The sequence below is a fragment of the Lontra canadensis genome, unplaced genomic scaffold (genome assembly GCF_010015895.1).
Source record: "Lontra canadensis isolate GAN:19392208 unplaced genomic scaffold, GSC_riverotter_1.0 scaffold154, whole genome shotgun sequence".
Lineage (NCBI taxonomy): Eukaryota > Metazoa > Chordata > Mammalia > Carnivora > Mustelidae > Lontra > Lontra canadensis.
Window position 1 is genome coordinate 1707331 of NW_022631148.1, and position 22441 is coordinate 1729771.

The 22441-nt window shown below is 39.0% G+C and overlaps 1 protein-coding gene across 1 annotated transcript; it reads left to right on the forward strand.

The window, feature by feature from the left end:
• Positions 1-930, forward strand: LOC116859374 (olfactory receptor 4X1). The gene has a single exon (XM_032844612.1). It carries the CDS (start codon positions 1-3, stop codon positions 928-930), a length of 930 nt encoding a protein of 309 aa, XP_032700503.1.
• The last annotated feature ends 21511 nt before the right edge of the window (positions 931-22441 follow it).

The window sequence follows — 22441 nt, forward strand, 5'->3', positions numbered from 1 at the left end:
ATGGCAACTATAAACAATGTGACTGAAATCATTCTCTTGGGGTTTTCCCCCAAACAGGATGTGCAGAAGACCATTTCTGTGATGTTTCTCCTCATGTACACAGCCATTGTGCTGGGTAATGGCCTCATTGTGGTGACAGTCATGGCCAACAAAGGGCTCACCTCCCCCATGTATTTCTTCCTCAGCTACTTGTCCTTTGTGGAGATCTGTTACTGCTCTGTCACAGCCCCCAAGCTCATTCTTGACTCTTTCACTGAAAGAAAAACCATTTCTCTCAAGGGATGCATCACTCAGATATTTTTCCTCCATTTCTTTGGTGGCACTGAGATCTTTCTCCTGACAGTCATGGCCTATGACCGCTACGTGGCCATCTGCAAACCCCTGCACTACACTGCCATCATGAACCGGCGTGTGTGTGGCCTCCTGGTTGGTGCAGCATGGGGTGGGGGCTTGCTGCATTCTGTTGGGCAAATGTTTCTCATTTTCCAGCTACCCTTCTGTGGCCTCAATGTCCTTGACCACTACTTCTGTGATGTCCACCCTGTGCTGAAGCTGGCCTGCTCAGACACCTTCCTCATTGGTGTGCTCATCATCATAAATGGTGGCACCATTTCAGTGGTCAGCTTCATGGTACTACTTGCTTCCTATGTGGTCATCTTGAACTCGCTGAGTATGCGGACCTCAGAGGGTCGGTGCAAGGCGCTGTCCACCTGTGCTTCTCACATTGCCGTTGTGGGTTTGTTCTTCATTCCCTGTTCCTTCGTCTATTTGAGGCCTTGTGTCACCCTCCCTGCAGATAAGATAGTTGCTGTGTTTTACACAGTGATCACACCTCTCTTAAACCCCTTCATTTACTCCTTCAGGAATGCTGAAGTGAAAAATGCCATGAAGAGACTGATGAGGAGGACAGTGATTTGGGAAGAGAAGTAGATGATTTTGTTGGGGTAAATAGGAGGAACAAGGGATGGGAAGTTGGGGCAGTGAGATCTCACTCTGCCTCTACCTTTAATTGATGGGCTGGACTTTCTTGGTCAGTCACCTTTTATTTTTTTCTTTAAATTTTGGTTTTCTCATCTTTATGGGATTGGACAGGATGAAGGAGCCTCTAGAATGAGGTCTAGAGGTCTTCTACTGATGCATTTTCATATTTGACAGTGACCTTGAGGCAGGTTGGCTGTTTTTGAAAGAATGAACTCTTCTAGATAACCAGGTTCTTTCTGGGAATAATAAAGAGGTTAGTAGAAGAGGAGGAGGGCTGCCTTGGGGTCATTGTCCATGTGTCTTTTGTGTGGGAAGAGCCTGAACCTTTGGATTTGGGGAGGAGGAAGGTAGGGAGAGATACAGAAGTCACTCAAGTGCTTAGACATTTTATTAACTTGATATACTGAAGGTTTGCCCAGTGGATTTTGGGCAGCCCAACTGACCTAGAAGGGTTTAGTGCATGGAGCAGAAGCCATTAGAGCTTCAGATATAAAAGTGGTTGTTATCTCTCTCTTTTCTTCTCAATTATCTAATTGAGAGAGCAATATTACATCACTGAACACAAACACTCACTCTTGATATTGTTTCTGAGAATAATATTTATAAATAAACAAGGAACATGTATGTGTATGTATATTTTACTATTAACCAAGAGATTTCGTATATTTTATCTCGTTTAATCCTAAAACACTATGGTGAGGTGGGTATGACTCTCCTCCTTTATAAATGAAGAGACTGAATCTTGGGGAGATCAATATTTTGATCAAGGTCACACAGCCTAAGTTCAAACCCAGTTCTGCCTGATTTCTAAGCCTTTGCTCTCTGTGTACATTCCTCTGCTTCTCCTTAGAGATCACTGAGCATAAATACTTCTAAATCTCTGAATTCCAAATCTGAGTGCTGATATTCTCCTTATTGTTGGGTATTTCCCTCCAGAATCATTTCAGAGCAAATAAAAAGTGTTTTTTAAAAACTATGTAGCGTGAACTGCCTTATGAGGGTTCACAGGAATTTCTGGGTCTGTAGAAAACTAGGGTCTGAGATGCCAGATCTGGAAGTAGAGGGTAGGAAATTAGGAAGATATGAAGCTTCTTTCAGCTCAAGGTCCTCTTCTAGTGCAGGCAAAACACAGGCATTGAACTGCAAGAATTACCTAATACATGAGATTAAAACTCAATATGTTGGCCAAAGAGAGATTTTTTTTTCCCTAATGACATAATGTTGAAAACAGAATCATTCTTGAGAATACCATAGAGATTGGAAAATGGGTAACAGGAGTCAAAAACTATGGGGTGCCTGGGTGGCTCAGTGGGTTAAGCCTCTGCCTTCGGCTCAGGTCATGATCTCAGGGTCCTGGGATTGAGCCCTGCATTGGGCTCTCTGCTCAGCGGGAAGCCTGCTTCCCCCCCCCTCTCTGACTGCCTCTCTGCCTACTTGTGATCTCTCTCTCTTTCTGTCAAATAAATAAATAAAGTCTTAAAAAAAACTATATGAATTGAGAACCCACAAATAAATTTCCTAAAATTAAATCTCAGGAAAGTGCTGCCCCATAGGTGCTACAATGTTCACTTTGCAATGCAGGAAAATGCAGGTCAAAGATTCTTCCAAAGCCTTTGATGTTTTGTCTACATGAGTTGTCAACTATATTTCAGAGTCCAGAATTCTTCACAAGTGAGTTCAGGATCTTCCTGTGTTGCTGTCTTGAACCCCGCCTCTGAAGAGAGAGAGAGCGTGCACATGCAAGAAGAAGGAGAGGGAGAGAGAGAATCTTAAGCAGGCTTCACCCCCAGTGCAGAGCCCAATGTGGGGCTCTCTCTTGACCTGGCATGACCTAAGCTTAAATCAAGAATCAGATGCTCCACTGACGGAGCCACCCAGGTGCCCTATCACCTCTCTGATTTTCGAGTGTTGAAACAACCTTGCTTTCTTGAGATAAACGCCACAGGGTCTATTATCCCTTGTATACATTCCTGCATTTGAGTTAAATGTATTTTATTCAGAATTTTTTGCATCTATGTTCATGAGTGATGTTTGTGATTTCCTTTTTAAAACACTTTTTGTTAGGTTTTGGTGGTAGAGTTATGCTGTTCTGATGAATAACTTGGGAAGTTTTCTCTTCTATTTTTAAAAACATTTGTGTAAATTTGGTGTTATTTTTCCTTTAAGTGGTCTTGGCTTGGAATTTTATTGGTGTGTGTGTTTGTAAACTGTGAGTTCAATTTATTTAACAGATATAGGGCTATTCAGGTTTTCTGTCTCAATTGGGTCAGTTATGTAAGTTGCTTTTTTTGGGGGGGGGGGAATTTATACTTTAACCTGAGCTGTAGAATTTGATGAACTTAAGTCAACAAATGACATTAATATTAAAACTTAAGGTTATTCATAATATTCTCTCATTATCCTCTATTTTCTGAAGAATGTGTAGTGCTAATCTTTTCCTTTCTCAAATTAAAACTTTGTGTTTTCTCATTTTTATTTTTGTCTTTTTTTTAAATTCAAAGCCTATTTAGGGATTTCTTAGTTTTCTTCATATCTTCACAGAATCATTGTCTGGTTTTTAGAAAAAACGTTTTCTATTTTTGTTTTCTATGTGATTAATACCTATCTTCTTTTTTTCCTTCTACTTTGATTGTATTTACATTTTCTCTTATTTCTTTTGTCTCTCAAGGTATAGACTTAGATCATAGATTTTACACTTTCTTCATTTTTTTTATTTGTTAGTTGTTTATTTATCAAGACATACTATTCCATAACCCAATATTCGTGCTTCAGTTCAGGAACACAGGTCAGTGACAAACTTCAATTGAACACAACCCAAAGAAATTCTTTACATTCCAAAATCACTTTGCACTCTGAAAGATACCAGCCCTCCTCATCTTCTCAAAATCTTTCATGGAATCGTAATTTCTGTAGAAATCTGCATATGCCTTCTTTCTTGGTTTGGCCACAGCAAACTTATAGAAAGCTGCAACCCCCAGGGATACAACGAAGGCTTCAACAACATGAAATCGCAGCGCTTGGCCAGAAGGCCTCGCATCTGAGGTTTCGTCAAAGCACTGGAAGTCATGGTAGTTATTCTCCTCTACACCGACCTCAACCCACTTTCTTCATTTTTAATATAAGAATTTAAAATTGAAAAATATCTTTTTTAAGGTTTTATTTATTCATTTTGGAGAGAGAAAGAGAGTGAGAGAGAAAATGAGATGGGAGAAGGTCAGAGGGAGAAGCAGATTCCCCATACAGCCGGGAGCCCGATGTGGGACCCAATCCCTTGACTCAGGGATCATGACCTGAGCCGAAGGCAGTTGCCCAACCAACTGAGCCACCCAGGTGCCCCAAAACTGTAAAATATCTTTATGCAGTGCTTTAGCTGCCTCCCACCAAATTTCTCATGTATTTTCATTATTATTCAGTTGAAATGTCTTCTAATTTTTAAAAATGACTTCTTTGACCACAGGATTATTAACAAGTGCAGAGTTTATTTTCCAAATAGTTGTTTTCTTTCCTTGATATCTTCTTTTACTGATTTCTGGTTTATCTTTTTCCTTTCTTTTTTCTTTTTTTAAAAATTCTATTAGCTAACATATAGTACATCATTAGTCTTAGATATAGTGTTCAACAATTTATCAATTGTGTGTAAAACCCAGGGCTCATCACATCATATGTCATTCTTGATGCCCATCACCCAATTATCCCATGCCCCCCCTCACCTCCCCTCCAGCAAACCTTGGTTTGTTTCCTGTAGTTAAGAGTCTCTCATGTTTTTCTCCCTCAATGAAGACTTCCTAATTAGTTTTCCCTCCTTTCCCTTACAATTTTCTGTGCTGTTTCCTATGTTCTCACATATGAGTGAAACCATATGATAATTGTCTTTCTCTGATTGACTTATATAACTCAGCATAATACCCTCCAGTCCCGTGCATGTTGATGCAAATGGTAATATTCATCCTTTCTGATGGCTGCATAATATTCCATCACACACACACACACACACACACACACACACCCCACATCTTCCTTTTTTTAAAATATTATTTATTTCTTTTCAGCGTAACAGTACTCATTGATTTTTGCACCACACCCAGTGCTCCATGCAATCTGTGCCCTCCCTAATACCCACCACCTGGCTCCCCCAACCTCCCACCCCCAACCCTTTCAAAACGCTCAGGTTGTTTTTCAGAGTCCATAGTCTCTCATGATTCACCTCCCCTTCCAATTTCCCTCAACTCCCTTTTCCTCTCCATCTCCCCCTGTCCTCCATGTTATTTGTTATGCTCCACAAATAAGTGAAACCATATGATGCTTGACTCTCTCTGCTTGACTTATTTCACTCAGCATAATCTCTTCCAGTCCTGTCCATGTTGCTACAAAAGTTGGGTATTCATCTTTTCTGATGGCTGCATAATATTCCATTACACACACACACACACTCACACACACACCACATCTTCTTAATCCATTTAGCTGTTGATAGACATCTCAGCTCTTTCCACACTTCGGCTATTGTGGACACTGCTCTTATGAATCTTAGGTGCAGGTGCCCCCTAATTTCTAGTTTAATTCCACTGTGAATGATGTCATTTTTTTTTACATTTATTTGAAACTTGTTTCATGGCCTGTTGTAATGTCTATCTTGAGCGTACCACATATGCTTGAAAAAGTAGGTATTCAATTTTAGGGTGCTATGCTCTACAAATATCAGGTAGGTTAAGGTGGTTCATATGATGTTGTTTGAATCTGTGTTTTTAGTAATTTTTAAAATTGAATCCTATTTCTGCTTGCTGGGGTGTGTCATAGTGGTGGTGGTAAAATCTCTAGCTATTATTGTGGAATTGTATACAGATTTCTTTCAGTCCAAGAAAGAAAACACTGCAGATGAGAGAATGTCATATCAGAGATCTTAAGCCACTTGTTAAATGTTATATATCTCCAGGTGGCAAAGTCAGCATTTAAACAAGGCAACTTGACTCCTTAGTTCATACTTTAAAGCACCCTATCATGTTGCTCCCTGTCTGTCTTATGTTCCTCACAGGGCAGAAATGCTTTTCAAAATGTTATGGTAACATAAGGCAAGAGTCAAAGGTCAAGTTTAGTTTAAACTTACTTAAAAAAAAACAATAAAAAATCCATTCCTATTTAATACCAGCTACTTATATTTCTGTATTTCCATATAATATATATTATTTTTAATACCTCCTAAAATAGATGGCATAAAACCATGTCCTTTGTATAGTGACTGCTTAATAACTACCGTTGAATGAATGAATTTGGGATGATTCAGCACAGAAATCCAAAGTCGGGATAAAAACAGTGGCTCCCTTGGCCTGTCAAGTTTGAACCACTAAGTTAATGTGACAAGGGGGAATGGCTGTCCCTATGGCCCACTCCTCTAATTGGGATGCAGTGCCCCTGGGGTCTCATTAGCAAGCCTCAAGGCACTCTTGCGGACCATGAATGTGCTCTTGCTTCCAAAGAGGAGCTCACGTCTGGCAATGGCTTTGGCTGGCGTGACTCCACATATGCTTCCCTAAACCTTCTGTGATTAAAAATTTACTACAGCCTTTCACTTCTTTGACTTCTTGACTTCTTGACGTCCGCGGCTCCACTGAAGAGAGTGGAGCTCACTCAGGTCTGTTCTCATGGAGTCTTGGTATTCTGGGGACTCTTTGGCTGGAATAAGCCTGAATTGTCCAAGGATCCTTACAGAAAACAGATGTCCTCCCTGGTGTTGCTCTCTCTGTTTTGTTCTCAGTGTCCAGATATCCGCCCTGCTACACAGTATCTTAGTATTTCTCAGGTTCCTGCCTTTGAATTCATCAAGTGTGAGTTGATTGATTTTTTTTTTTCTTGTATCTCTGGAATCCTTCGCCATCAGCCATTTTCTTGTTCACCCTTTAGCTACTGAGGACACGTCCTCTCTGGGAGATGCTCCTACTTCCCAAGTCAGGAGTGTTGTCTAGTGATTAAGAAGGTGATTTTGAACCCTGGTTTGCATTGCTGGCTCTGGCCTTTACTAGTGCAAGAACGTGGCCAAGTCACTCATTCACTCTGACCCTCATTTTCCTCATTTGAAAACACAGGTGCAATCACAGTAGTGCCTCAGAGTGATGTTGTGTTGATTAAGTGAGATGATGCCTTTAAATCACGTTGTGTAGGGCCTGGCATACAGATCTCCTCAATCGAGGCAATCACACCGTATACTGCTATGGTTACTATTCCCTCTGCCCAGAGGGTGCTTCCACACAAATCTTATTCCTTAGAGGCTTGCCATATGACTGCCCAGACCATGGTGGGGTTATTGCTCACGGCCCGGGAGAGTGGAGGGGTCAGAGTTCACAGAGCTGGCTGGCTTCCCCAGCCTTTCAAACAGGCTGCCCTAGTATGTGGTCTGTGACACCACTTAACTGTTTGGAGATGGAGGAATTCCAGGGTGTGTTTCACTGAGGCGCAGTCTTGGCACCCTTTTCCTGAAGCCTAGGCCCACCCGGCAAGGTGTTCTTTCTTGTAAATGAATCTTCTGATACCCGAAGCTTGAAGGACTCTTAGAAGATTTATTTATGGGGCACCTGGGGGGCTCAGTCAGTTAAGCATCTGCCTTCGGCTCAGGTCATGATACCAGGGTCCTGGGATCAAGTCCTGAATCAGGCTCCTTATTCAGTAGGAGGCTTGCTTCTCCCTCTCCCTCTGCCTGCTGCTCCCCCTGTTTGTGCTTGCTCTCTCTCTCTGTCAAATACATAAACAAAATCTTTAAAAAAGATTTATTTACATTTTAATCTTTTAAAGTAGGAATGTTTCTAGATTGCATTATAAACTTCCTTTCTCTTTCAAGACAGACAATGTATCTGAAAACTGGTAAGGGATCCCATACAGTGTAAGCATTGCAAACATGTAACGTGGACCTCTAATCCCCAACCAACCCCAGACAAAGCAGTGAAAAGAATTAGTAATGACAGAAAGCTACCTACTTGCTTTTTCTATTTTTAAAAAATATTTTATTTATTTATTGAGAGAGTGTGCAAATGCGAGTGAGCATGAGCAGGGGGAGGGGCAGGAGTAGAGGGAGAAGGGAATCTTTTCTTTTTTTTTAGATTTTATTTATTTGACGGAGAGAGAAAGAGAGAGAGATCACAAGTAGGCAGAGAGGCAGACAGAGACAAAGAGGGAAGCAGGCTCCCTGCTGAGCAGAGAGCCTGATGTGGAGCTCAATCCCAGGACCCTGAGATCATGACCCAAGCTGAAGGCAGAGGCTTAACCCACTGAGCCACCCAGGTGCCCCAAGAGAGGGCATCTTTTTTTTTTTTGAATTTTAAATTTTTTAATCTTTAAATTTTTAAAATAACCTTTTATTTTTTTATTAACATATAATGTATTATTAGCCCTAGGGGTACATGTCTGTGAATCGCCAGGTTTACACACTTCACAGCACTCACCATAGCATATACCTTCCCCAGTGTCCATAACCCCACCACCCTCTCCCCCTCCCCCGGCAGCCCTCAGTTTGTTTTGTGAGATTAAGAATCTCTTATGGTTTGTCTCCCTCCCGATCCCATCTTGTTTCATTTATTCTTCTTCTACCCCCCAAAGTCCCCATGTTGCATCTCTACTTCCTCATATCAGGGAGATCATATGATAATTGTCTTTCTCTGATTGACTTATTTCTCTAAGCATAATACCCTCTAGTTCCATCCACGTCGTCGCAAATGGCAAGATTTCATTTTTTGATGGCTGCATAGTATTCCATTGTGTGTGTGTGTGTGTGTGTGTGTGTGTGTGTGTGTGTATACCATCTCTTCTTTATCCATTTGTCTGTTGATGGACATCTAGATTCTTTCCATAGTTTGGCTATTGTGGACATTGCTGCTATAAACATTCAGGTGCACGTGCCCCTTTGGATCACTACCTTTGTATCTTTAGGGTAAATACCCAGTAGTGCAATTGCTGGGTTGTAGAGTAGCTCTGTTTTCAACTTTTTGAGGAACCTCCATGCTGTTTTCCAGAGTGGTTGCACCAGCTTGCATTCCCACCAGCAGTGTAGGAGGGTTCCCCTTCTGAGAGAGGAAATCTAAACAGACTCCATGCTGAGCAGGGAGCCTGAAGTGGAGCTTGATTTCAAGACCCTGAGACAAAATCAAGAGTTGGATGCCCAACCAACTAAGCCACCTGGGAGCTGCTATTTTTTTTTTAACTCATTAAATATTGATTATCATTGTCAGTGAAATTAATTTGTTTGGTGTATTTCTGTTTTTCCAGCTTAGAATCACAGCACTTAATCCAACTGTTTTATGTATAGGTAGGGAAATACAACACCAAGCAGAGAAAGGGAGTTGTTCGAAGTCACTCAGCTACCAGTGAAAAAGTTGGGACTAAAACTGAGGTCTTTTGGCTTCCAGACCAGTGTCCTTTTCATGGTGACATGCTACCTCCTTTGGGCAATGTCCACTGTGAATCTCTGAAGTTTTTCAGTAGTAGGAGGCCAGGGAAGGAAGGAAGGTGTAGCACACCAGCATTGCAAGGGGAGGAGCTGGAAGAGAGCCCTGCAGGAGGGATAGGGAGAGCTCTCAGATAAGATGATCTACAGTGTCTCCCAGACTGCATTGTCGTTCCACTTGTTGGTGGAACTCGCAAGTACTTAAACACTAATTTTTTGAGCTTCTTTTTCCTTATCTCTAAAGTGAGCATATTATAATAGTTATCTTAAAGGTTGTGGTGAACATGAACTGGGAGAAGGTGTGAAGCTCATGGACTGAGGTCTGGCCTCCAGCAGCTTTGCCATGGTGATGAGGACGTGATAGCAAGAGGGGGGATCCCTTACATTCTCCATCATCCTGATTCATATCCTCACCAACTGCGAGATCCAAGGGTATGTTGATGGCTTAAGGTTGGCATGAGGGTATGAGAGAGGAGTAATTTAGTAAGTACGTAAGTAAATAAGATAAGTATGAGAGAGGAGGAAACAAGGACAGAAATGAGTATAAACTTGGGCAAATTACTTAATCTCTCTAAGCCTCACTTTCCTTATTTGTAAAATGGGGCTAAGAATAGTAAATACATAAGAATGTTTTGAGGATGAAATAACATAAGCCAGGTATTATTTTATTATTGTATAATACAAGTCATGAAAGTGAAGCACAGATGATGATGATGATTTTCCCTGGGAAAGTCTAGGTCAGAATAGAATCTCTTGAATGGAAGGAAAGGGAGGATCAGTCATGCTGTGGAGAAGCACGTTGTTTGCTCTTTAAACTTGGAGGGATTGGCTGTAAGAATCAGTGGCTGAGTACCTTGTCCATTAGGTATCCCTAGTTTTATGATTCTTTGTATTTGATATTTAATAAAAAAAAGTTTTGAAATAAATGGAGATGGGAAAGAACCTTGGAAATCAATCCTATGACAATGCCCTTGTAAACCAGCCCCCCACCAAGTGTGACCAGTGGCCATTGAAATCTAGTAATGCTTGATATGTAGCGAGCACCTACTAAATGCCGGGCACCGTGCTATTTCTACATTATCTCACAATAGTTACCCTAGGTGATATGTATTACTATCTGCACCTGACATATGAGGGAATTATCTTTCTGAGAGGTCAGGTGACTTGCCCAATGTCATTTGCCTATGCATTCACTTCCTTATTCACGTATTTCTTTGCTCAGCATGCTTTCATGATTTTTCCAGTTCTGCCTTTGGTCTATCCCAGCTGGGGTAGACATTTACATGGAACCTCACAGTTTCTATATAACTAAATGCTTTCTATAGACAGGATTTTAACTATGGCATAAAGAGGGTGTTATGGGTATTGGTTATGACAATGTGTGACCTTGAGAAAATAACTGTGAGTTTTAGATCCTGCCTATATAAAATGAAGGAATAAATAAAATGAATTTTAAAGGTAATTGTGTTGATTTAAAATAATATATGCAAGGAGCCAAGTCTGTCTGGCACATGTTAGTGTCAGTTAACATGAGCTCAATGAAATGAGATTACTTGCAGTTGTGAAGTCCTGTATATGTATAGGTTGTTACCCTTATTTTTGACTTCTATAGCTATTATTTATTCATTCATTTAATGAAAAAATATGAATTTAGAACTATTATGTGCCAGGCATATTCTAAACACTTGAGATATATTAGATAACCAAACAGACAGTAAGTCCTGCTTCATACAACTCATGTTCTAGGAGAGGATGCAGACAATAAAATAAATATAAATTGATTATATAATATGTGCAATGGAAGCAATATGTGCAATATGTGCAATGGAAGGAAGAAAAAGTGGAACAGAGTAAGGAAAATTGGGAATGCTGAGATGTTGCAATTTTGAACAGGGTGATCAAATAGTTGTCTTGAGAAAGTGTGTTTGCAAAAAGACTTCAGGGGCGTGAGAGAGTTAGCCAATAAATATTTACGGGAAGAATGTTCTGGGTAGAAGGAACAACCAGAGCAAAGATTCCAAGGTGACAGCATGCCTGGTGTGTTTGATGAATATTATGGAGGCCAGTGTGCTTGAAAGGAGGGAACGGAGGGGAGAGGCAGAGGAGATGAGGTCAGAGAGGTAGTGGGGATGGGCCTATGTAGGGTACTGTGCATTGTGGCAGAGGTCCTGGGTTTTACTCTGAATGGAAGGGCACCCACGGAAGGGCTTGGAGGGAGTGCTCCAGCTGTCATGAGGAGAGCAGACTCGGAGAGCAGAATGTGGTAGAGGACAATTAAGGGAACCACTAGGAAGGAAGGGAGAGGTGGCTGTGGCTCACAGCAGGGAGGAAGCTGTGGACATGGTAGAAGTAGATTCTCATTACATTGTGAAGGCAAAGACAAAATAAGTCTTAACTGAATAGGTGTGAAATGTGAGAAAAGAGGAAACAAGGATGACTCCCAGATTTTTAGGCTGACCATTCAGAAAGGTATGGTCACATCAATGGAGATAGAAGTCTGTCAGGAGAATATATTTTCTGGGAGAGGGAAGGTGTTCCTTTTGGACATGTTGAGGTACACAGGGCAGGCATTTATTCATTAGTTTATTTTACAAACACACCCTGAACTCACTATGTGAGTGCATATTGTGTGCAGACATTGAACATTATCTATACACAAGTGATCAGAAGCCTTGCTATCAAGCAACTGAGAGTCTAGTGGGGGCATATAAATGAACAATTAGAGCACAACATCATCATGACAGTGTGCCCCAGAAGCAATGGAACATAGAGGAATTGATGGGTATCCTTATCTTTTTAAACCTTTTTTTTTCTTTTTGGAAATTTCACCACATGTATTTCTTTAAATTTGAACCATCTTTCATGCATTCTGTTCTTTATTCTGGGACTTCTTTTTTATTGAAGAATAGTGGACAGACATACAGTGTTACATTAGTTTTAGGTGTATGACTCCGTAAATCAAGAATTCTGTATATTACACAATGTACACCATAAGCATGGTCACCAGATTGTACCATACAACATTGTTACACTATCAACTAATTAATTAATTTTTATTTGAATATAGTTGACACATGATGTTACATTATTTTCTGGTGTACTACTTAGTGATTTGACAAGTTTATACATGAAGCTATGTTTGCTACAAGTACAGCTAACCATCTATCCCATTATATCACTTTTACAATATCATTGACTGTATTCTTTATTCTCCGCGTTTTATTCCTGTGACTTACTCATTCCATAACTGAGGCCTGTGTCTCCTCTCCTCTTCACGCATTTTGCCCAAATCGCTATCACCTTCCTCTTTGACAATGATTAGTTTGTTCTCTGTATTTATATTTCTTTTTTTTAAATCATTTTTTAAAAATTTATTTTCAGCATAACAGTATTCATTGTTTTTGTACCACACCCAGTGCTCCATGCAATCCGTGCCCTCTCTAATACTTACCACCTGGTTCCCCCAACCTCCTACCCCCCCCACCTCTTCAAACCCTTCAGATTGTTTTACAGAGTCCACAGTCTCTCATTGTTCACCTCCCCTTCCAATTTCCCCCAACTCCCTTCTCCTAACTCCCTATGTCCTCCATGCTATTTGTTATGTTCCACAAATAAGTGAAACCATATGATAATTGACTCTCTCTGCTTTACTTATTTCACTCAGCATAATCTCTTTCAGTCCCGTCCATGTTGCTACAAAAGTTGGGTGTTCATCCTTTCTGATGGAGGCATAATACACCATAGTGTATATGGACCACATCTTCCTTATCCATTCGTCCGTTGAAGGGCGTCTTGGTTCTTTCCACAGTTTGGCAACCGTGGCCATTGCTTCTATAAACATTGGGGTACAGATGGCCCTTCTTTTCACTACATCTGTATCTTTGGGGTAAATACCCAGTAGTGCAATTGTAGGGTCATAGGGAAGCTCTATTTTTAATTTCTGGAGGAATCTCCACACTGATCTCCAAAGTGGCTGTACCAACTTGCATTCCCAACACCAGTGTAAGAGGGTTCCCCTTTCTTCACATCCCCTCCAACACATGTTGTTTCCTGTCTTGCTAATTTTGGCCACTCTAACTGGTGTAAGGTGATATCTCAATGTGGTTTTCATTTGAATCTCCCTGATGGCTAGTGATGATGAACATTTTTTCATGTGTCTGATAGCCATTTGTATATCTTCATTGGAGAAGTGTCTGTTCATATCTTCTGCCCATTTTTTGATATGATTATCTGTTTTGTGTGTGTTGAGTTTGAGGAGTTCTTTATAGATCCTGGATATCAATCTTTTGTCTGTACTGTCATTTGCAAATATCTTCTCCCATTCCGTGGGTTGCCTCTTTGTTTTCTTGACTGTTTCCTTTGCTGTGCAGAAGCTTTTGATTTTGATGAAGTCCCAAAAGTTTATTTTGGCTTTTGTTTCCTTTGCCTTTGGAGACATATCTTGAAAGAAGTTGCTGTGGCTGATATCGAAGAGTTTACTGCCTATGTTCTCCTCTAGGATTCTGATGGATTCCTGTCTCATGTTCAGGTCTTTTATCCATTTTGAGTTTATCTTTGTGTACAGTGTAAGAGAATGGTCGAGTTTCATTCTTCTACATATAGATGTCCAGTTTCCCAGCACCATTTATTGAAGAGACTGTCTTTTCCACTGTATATTTTTTCCTGTTTTGTTGAAGATTGACTGACCATAGAGTTGAGGGTCCATATCTGGGCTCTCTACTCTGTTCCACTGGTCTGTGTGTCTGTTTTTATGCCAGTACCATGCTGTCTTGGTGATCACAGCTTTGTAGTAAAGCTTGAAATCAGGTAACATGATGCCCCCAGTTTTATTTTTGTATTTATATTTCTGATTCTGCTTTTTGTTTAATTATTTTGTTTTAGATTCCACATATGAGTGTCATCTTATGGTTTTTGTCATTCTCAGTCTAATTTCACTTAGCATAATATCCTCTAGGTCCATCCATGTTGTCTCAAATGGCATGATCGCATCCTTTTTTATGGCTGTGTAACAGTCCGTGTGTGTGTGTGTGTGTGTGTGTTTGTGTGTGTGTATCACATTTTCCTTATCCATTCATCTTCTGATGGGCACTTAAGTATCCTTTGTGTTTCGGCATTTGTAAATAATGAGAAATAAACATAGGGGTGCATGTATCTTTTTGAGTTAGAGTTTTCATTTTCCCTGGGTAAATACCCAATAGTGAAATTTTTGGATCAGATGGTATTTCTATTTTTAATTTTTTGAGGACCCTCCATACTATTTTTCACAGTGGTTGTACTATTTTACATTTCCACCAAGAGTGCATGAATGTTCCTTTTTCTCCGCATCCTTGTCAGCACTTGCTATTTCTTTTCTTTCTTGATTTCAGCCATTCTAACAGGTGTGAGGTGATATCTCATTGTTGTGATTTGCATTTCCCTGATGATTAGTGATATTGAGCATCTTTTCATGTGTTTATTGGCCATCTTGCATGTCTTCTTTGGAAAAATGTCTGTTCAGGTTCTCTGCCCACTTTTTATTTATTTATTTATTTATGGTGTTGAGTTGTAGATGTTCTTTATATATTTTGCACATTAACCCTTTATTGGATATATCATTTGCAAATACCTTATTTATTCAGTAGGTTGTCTTTTTATTTTGTTGATGGTTCCTTTCACTGCTTAAATGCCTTTTATTTTCATTGTAGTCCCACTAGGTTACTTTTACTTCATTTTTCTTTCCCTTAGGAGATGTAGCTAGAAAAATGTCACTCTGGTCAATGTCAGAGAAATTATTGGCTGAGTTCTCTTTTAGGATTTATATGGTTTTGGATCTCACATTTAGGTCTTTAATCCATTTAGACTTTATTTTTTGTGTATGGTGTTAGAAAGCAGTCCAATTTTATTCTTTTACGTGTAGCTGTCCAGTTTTCCCAGCACCATTTTTTGAAAAGTCTGTCTTTACTCTATTGTATATTTGTCTCTCCTTTGTCATAGATTAATTGATCAAAAACATGGGTTTACTTCTGAGCTCTCTGCTCTGTTCCATTGATCTATGGGTCTATATTTGTATCAGTACCATACTGTTTTGATTACTACAGCTTTGTGGTATTTTTTGAAATCTGGAATTGTGATACCTCCAGCTTCTTTCTCAGGATTGTTTTGGCTATTTGGGGTCTTTTGTGGTTCCATACAAATTTTAGTTTTATTTGTTCTAGCTTTATGAAAAATGCTGTTGGTATTTTGATAAGGGTTGCATTGAATCTGTAGATTGCTTTGGGTACTTTGGGCATTTTACCAATATTAATTCTTCCAACCCATGAGCATGGAGTATCTTTCCATTTGTTTGTGTCATCTTCAATTTATTTCATCAGTGTTTTATGGTTTTTGGAATACAGGTCTTTCTCCTCTTTATTTCCAGTATTTTATTCTTTATGGTGTAGTCGTAAATGGTATTTAAAAAATTTCTCTTTCTGCAACTTCGTTGTTAGTGTACAGAAATCCTACTGGTTTCTGGGTATTAATTTTTTAGGTGGTGTCTTTATAATTTTCTATGTAGAGTATCATGTTATCTACAGATAGTGACAGTTTAACTTTTTTTTTTTTTTTTTTTTTTTTTTTTTTTTTACTGATACGGATGCTCCTTCCTCTCTCCCTCTCCACCACTCTTTTTCTTCTTTCTTCTTCCCTCCCCCCCTTTCTTTCTTCCTCCCTCTCTCCCTCCCTCCCTCCCTCCCTCTCTCCCTTTCTCCCTTCCTTCCTTCCTTCCTTCCTTTTCCTCCTTCCTACCTCCTCCTTTCCTTCCTTCCTTCTTTCCTTCCTTCTTTCACCTGATTGCTGTGCCTAGGACTTTCAGTACTGTATTCAATAAAAGTGGCAAGAGTGGACGTCCTTGTTCTTGTTCCTGACCTTAGAGGGAAAACGCTCAGTTTTTCACCATTGAGTATGATGTTAATTGTAAGTTTTTCATATTTGCCCTTTATTATGTTGAGGTGTGTGGTATGTTCTCTTTCTTCCTATTTTGTTTAGAGGTTTTTGTTTTGTTTTGTTTTGTTTTTTTTTGTTATTGTCATGAATGGATGTTGAATCTTGTCAAATGCTTTTTCTGTGTCTTTTGGGATGATCATCTAATTTTTATCCTTTGTTTTATTGATGCGGTGTATGATGTTGACAGCTTTGTGAATATTAAACCATCTTTGCATCCTTGGAATAAATCATACCTGATTGTGGCAAATGATCTTTCTTTTTACGTATTGTCAGATTTGGTCTGCTAATATTTTGCATCTATATTCATCAGGGATATTGGTCTATAGTTTTCTTTTTTGATGATGTCTTTGGTTTTGTTATCAGGCTAATCCTGGCCTCATAGCATGTATTTGGAAGCTTTCTTTCCTCTTCTATTTTTTGAAATAGTTTGAGGAGAATAGAGATTAAACTCTTCTTTATTTTTATTTACTTATTTATTTTTAGAGAGAGAGAGAGAGAGAAAGTGAGTGCAGAGGGAGAGAGAAAATCCAAAATCCAAAATCCAAAATCCATGCTGGGCAAAATCCATGCAGGGCTTGATCTCACAACCCTGAGCCAAAATCAAGAGTAAGACACTTTGACCAACTGAGCCACCCAGGTGCCCCTAAATCTTCTTTAAATGTTTGTCAGAAATTCACTGTGAACCCATCTTATCCTGCACTTTTATTTTTTGGTATTTTTTTTAGTAGTTGTTTGATTACTAATTCAATTTTATTACTTATAATTGGTCTATTCAGATTTTCTAGTTCTTCCTGGTTCAGTTTTGGAAGGTTGTATATTTTTAGGAATTTATCCATTTCTTCTAGGTTGTCTAGTTTTTTTAGCATAGAATTTTTCATAGTATTCTCTTATAATCATTTGTATTTCCACTGTGTCATTTTTACTTCTCTCTCATTTCTGATTTTATTTATTTGGGTCCTTTCTCTTTTTTCTTGATGAGTCTGGCTAAGGGTTTGTCAATTTCGATTATCTTTTTAAAGAACCAGTTCTTGGTTTCATTGTTTGTTTTTTGCTTTTGTCTTTGTATTATTTATTTCTGCTCTAATCTTTATTATTTCCTTTGTTCTACTCACTTTGGGTTTTGTTTGTTCTTTTTCTGGTTCCTTTAGGTATAAGATTAGATTGTTCATTTTTTTCTTGTTTCTTGAGGTAGGCCTTGTATTGCTACATATTTCCCTCTTAGAACTGCTTTCATTATGTCCTAGAGATTTTGGACTGTTGTGTTTTCATCTTCATTTCTCTCCATGTATTTTTTTTTTTTTAATTTCTTCTTTGACACCTTCAGTGACCCACTGGTGGCTTAGTATCATTTTGTTTAGTCTCCAGGTTTTTTTTTTTTTTTGTGTGTGTGTGTTTTTTTTTTTTTTTTGTGTGTGTGTGTTTTTTTTTTTTTTCCAGTTTTTCTTTTCCTTGTGATTTATTCTAGTTTCATAGTGTTATGGTTATAAAAGATGCATGGTACGATTTAGTCTTCTTAAATTTATTGAGGCTTGTTTTGTGGCCTAATATATGATCTATTTTGGAGAATGTTCCCTGTGCACTTCAAAGTAGTGTGTATGCCATGCGTTTGGATGTTTATAGCAGCAACGTCCACAATAGCCAAACTATAGAAAGAACCTAGATGTCCATCAACAGATGAATGGATAAAGAAGATGGGTTATATACATACAATGGAATACTATGCAGCCATCAAAAGAAATAAAATCTTGCCATTTGCAACGACATGGATGGAACTAGAGGGTATTAGGCTTAGTGAAATAAGTCAATCAGAGAAAGACAATTATCATATGATCTCCCTGATATGAGGAAGTTGAGAGGCAACGTGGGGAGTTTAGGGCTTGGAAAGGAATAAATGAAACAAGATGGGATCAGGAGGGAGACAAACCATAAGAGACTCTTAATCTCACAAAACAAACAGGGTTGCCAGGGGGTGGGGGGTAGGGAGAGTGTGGTTGGGTTATGGACATTGGGGAGGGTATGTGCGATGGTGAGTGCTGTGAAGTGTGTAAACCTGGTGATTCACAGACCTGTACCCCTGGGACTAATAATACATTATATGTTAATTTAAAAAAAATTAAAAAAAATAGTGTGTATGCTATTGTTTTTGGATGAAATGTTCTGTATGTATCTGTTAAGTACATCTGGTCCAATGTATCATTCGAAGACATTGTTATTGTATTATTGTATTGTATTATTGTATTACCATCATTTTCTCTCCTTACATCCTTTAATATTTGCTTCATGTGCTTAGCTGCTCCAGTGATGGGTGTGTATATATTTACAATTGTTGTATCCTTCTGTTGGATCGATCCCTTTATCATGATGTAATGCCTTTGTCTCTTGTTAAAACCTTTGTTTTAATGTATTTTGACTGATATAAGTATTGCCTCATGGCTTTTTTTTTTTTTCACTTCCATTTGCGTGATGAATATTTTCCTATCCCTTCATTTTTGGTTTGTATGTGTCTTTAGGTCTGAGGTGAGTTTCTTGTTGGCAGCATATAGATGAATCTTGTTTTTTAAATCCATCCCACCACTCTATGTCTTTTGATTGGTGCATTTAGGACGTTTACTTTCAAAGTAATTATTGATAGCTATGTAATTATTGCTATTTTTAAAATTTGTTTTCATAGTTCTTCTTTGTTCCTTTTTTTCTTTTAAAGATTTTATTTTATTTTTTGACAGACATAGATCACTGTAGGTAGGCAGAGAGGCAGGCAGAGAGAGAGAGAGGGAGGAAGCAGGTTCCCCGCTGAGCAGAGAGCCCGATGCGGGGCTCGATCCCAGGATTCTGGGATCATGACCTGAGCCGAGGGCAGAGGCTTTAACCCACTGAGCCACCCAGGCACCCCTTCTTTGTTCCTTTCATTTTCTCTTGCTTTTTCTTTGTGATTGATGAATAGCCATAGTGTTTTGTTTGGCTTTCTTTTTATGTTTTGTGTATGTATCATAGGTTTTGCGTTTGTGGTTATCATGAGATTCATATATAGCATCCTAAGTAAATAGCAGTGCATATTAATTTGATGGTCATTTAAATTCAAACACATTTTATATTTATTTTATTTATTTTACCTTATTTTATTTTTTAATTTAAATTCAATTAGCCAACATAGAGTACATAATTCATTTCAGATGTACAGTTCAGGAATTCATCAGTTCACATTCTGTATTTAAAAAAAACTCAGAAAAAGGATAAATCTTTTTCTTTTTCCTTTTTCTTCCATTTTTACTTCTTTCTCCACATTTTTAAAAAGAGATCTTATTTATGTATTTGACAGAGAGAGACACAGAAAGAGAGGGAACACAAGCAAGGGGAGTGGGAGAGGGAGAAGGGCAGGGAAGGCGAGGGCGGCTGATGTGGGACTCTGTCCCAGGACCCTGGGATCATGACCTGAGCAGGAAGCCGACACTTAATGACTGAGCCACCCAGGTGCCCCCTTCTCCACATTTTATACAGAGCTGTCATATGTTACATCTTTTTATTCATAGTCTTTAAATATCTAATTATGGCCATTTTTTTCCCACCTAAAGAAGCCCCTTTAAAAAAAAAAAAAAAGAAGCCCCTTTAACATTTCTTGTAAGGCTACTTTAGTGATGATTAACTCCTTTATCTTTTGTTCTTGGAGAAAGTTTTGGGTCAATCTGGTTTGATCTGGCTTCTTGTGGCTTTGTTTTGGAATGCTGCCAGGACTGGCCTCTGACTTTCCCAGTACCTGGCAATGGTTTCTTTACTGGCCTCTAGGTGTTTCGTTAGAACCTAACTAACTGCCTCTAACATTAAATGTTCTTTTATTTATTTATTTATTTTACTTATTATTATTTTTTATTATGTTCTGTTAGTCACCATACAGTACATCATTAGTTTTTTAAAACTACGGGATTTTTTCCTGTGCCCAAGGACAGAAGGATCTGTTCCAAGTCCCTTAGAACTATTCCTCGCCTCTCCTGCTTATAGCATCAGGGGTGGGGTTATCTTTGTAACCACATCTCTGTCTCTCTTGCTGTTCTTTTGCCATTCTACCTTCGGTTGTTTAGTAGCTGTTCAGTCAGCCCCCAGCTCTTCTGGAATAGTTCTATTAATAGGTACAATTTGGTGCGTTCTGTGGAGGATGTGGGTTCAGTCTTCTTATGTCACCATGGAAGTCTGCCTTTTTTTTAAACTTTGAAACTGAGGTCCTGAAAAGTTAATTGATTTGCCAAAGTTCACAGTTAGTATATAGCACAGCTGGGACCTTGTGATAGTGTGGTTTGTAGTTAGAACTCTGTCTTTTGGTCTTTGTCCCCATTTGTAGCACATAGCTTCTAAAACCCTTGAATTTCCTGAGTGGTGAGAGTAAGGTGTCTTTCATTATGTTAATGAGGTGACCTTTGGAATGCCCCTAGGTCATCTAAGGATTGGGGCTGGTTGCCTGGGGAAACAACTCTGTGACAGCAAGGTTGGTACTTTCAATTCCCTCCCTGGAACTTGGGGGAGGGAAGGGGGACTAATGTTTGAATGATGGCTGATGGCCAATGAATCACTCATGCCTAAGTAAGGAAGCCTTTATAAAAAAACCCCAAAGGAGGTTTTTTATCCATTTCGAGTTTATCTTTGTGTACGGTGTAAGAGAATGGCCAAGCTTCATTCTTCTACATATAGCTGTCCAGCTTTCCCAGCACCATTTATTGAAGAGACTGTCTTTTTTCCACTGTATATTTTTTCCTGCTTTGTCAAAGATTATTTGACCATAGAGTTGAGGGTCCATATCTGGGCTCTCTACTCTGTTTCACTGTCTATGTGTCTGTTTTTATGCCAGTACCATACTGTCTTGGTGATCACAGCTTTGTGGTAAAGCTTGAAATCAGGTAACTTGATGCTTCCAGTTTTATTTTTGTTTTTCAACATTTCCTTAGCAATTCGGGGTCTCTTCTGATTCCATACAAATTTTAGGATTATTTGCTCCAGCTCTTTGAAAAGTACCAGTGGAATTTTGATTGGAATGGCATTAAAAGTATAGATTGCTCTAGGCAGTATAGACATTTTAACAATGTTTTTTTCTTTTGATCCAAGAGCATGGAATGAATGGTCTTCCATCTTTTTGTGTCTTGTTCAATTTCTTTCATGAGTGTTCTATAGTTCCTCAAGTACAGATCCTTTACATCTTTGGTTAGATTTATTCCCAGGTATCTTATGGTTCTTGGTGCTATAGTAAATGGAATCAATTCTCTAATTTCCCTTTCTGTATTTTCATTGTTAGTGTATAAGAAAGCCACTGATTTCTGTACATTGACTTTGTATCCTTCCACGTTACTGAAAAGCTGTATGAGTTCTAGTAGTTTGGGGGTGGAGACAGGAATCCATAAGAATCCTAGAGGAGAACATAGGCAGTCACCTCTTCAATATCAGCCACAGCAATTTCTTTCAAGATATGTCTCCAAAGGCAAAGGAAACAAAAGCGAAAATGAACTTTTGGGACTTCATCAAGATCAAAAGCTTCTGCACAGCAAAGGAAACAGTCAACAAAACAAAGAGGCAACCCGTGGAATGGGAGAAGATATTTGCAAATGACAGTACAGACAAAAGATTGATATCCAGGATCTATAAAGAACTTCTCAAATTCAACACACAGAAAACATATAATCATATCAAAAAATGGGCAGAAGACATGAACAGACACTTCTCCAACAAAGACATACAAATGGCTATCAGACACATGAAAAAATGTTCAACATCACTAGCCATCAGGGAGATTCAAATTAAAACCACATTGAGATACCACCTTAAACAAGTTAGAATGGCCAAAATTAGCAAGACAGGAAACAACGTGTGTTGGAGAGGATGTGGAAAAGGGGAACCCTCTTACACTGTTGGTGGGAATGCAAGTTGGTGCAGCCACTTTGGAGAACAGTGTGGAGATTCCTCAAGAAATTAAAAATAGAGCTTCCCCATGACCCTGCAATGCACTACTGGGTATTTACCCCAAAGATACAGATGTAGTGAAAAGAAGGGCCATCTGTACCCTGATGTTCACAGCAGCAATGGCCATGGTCA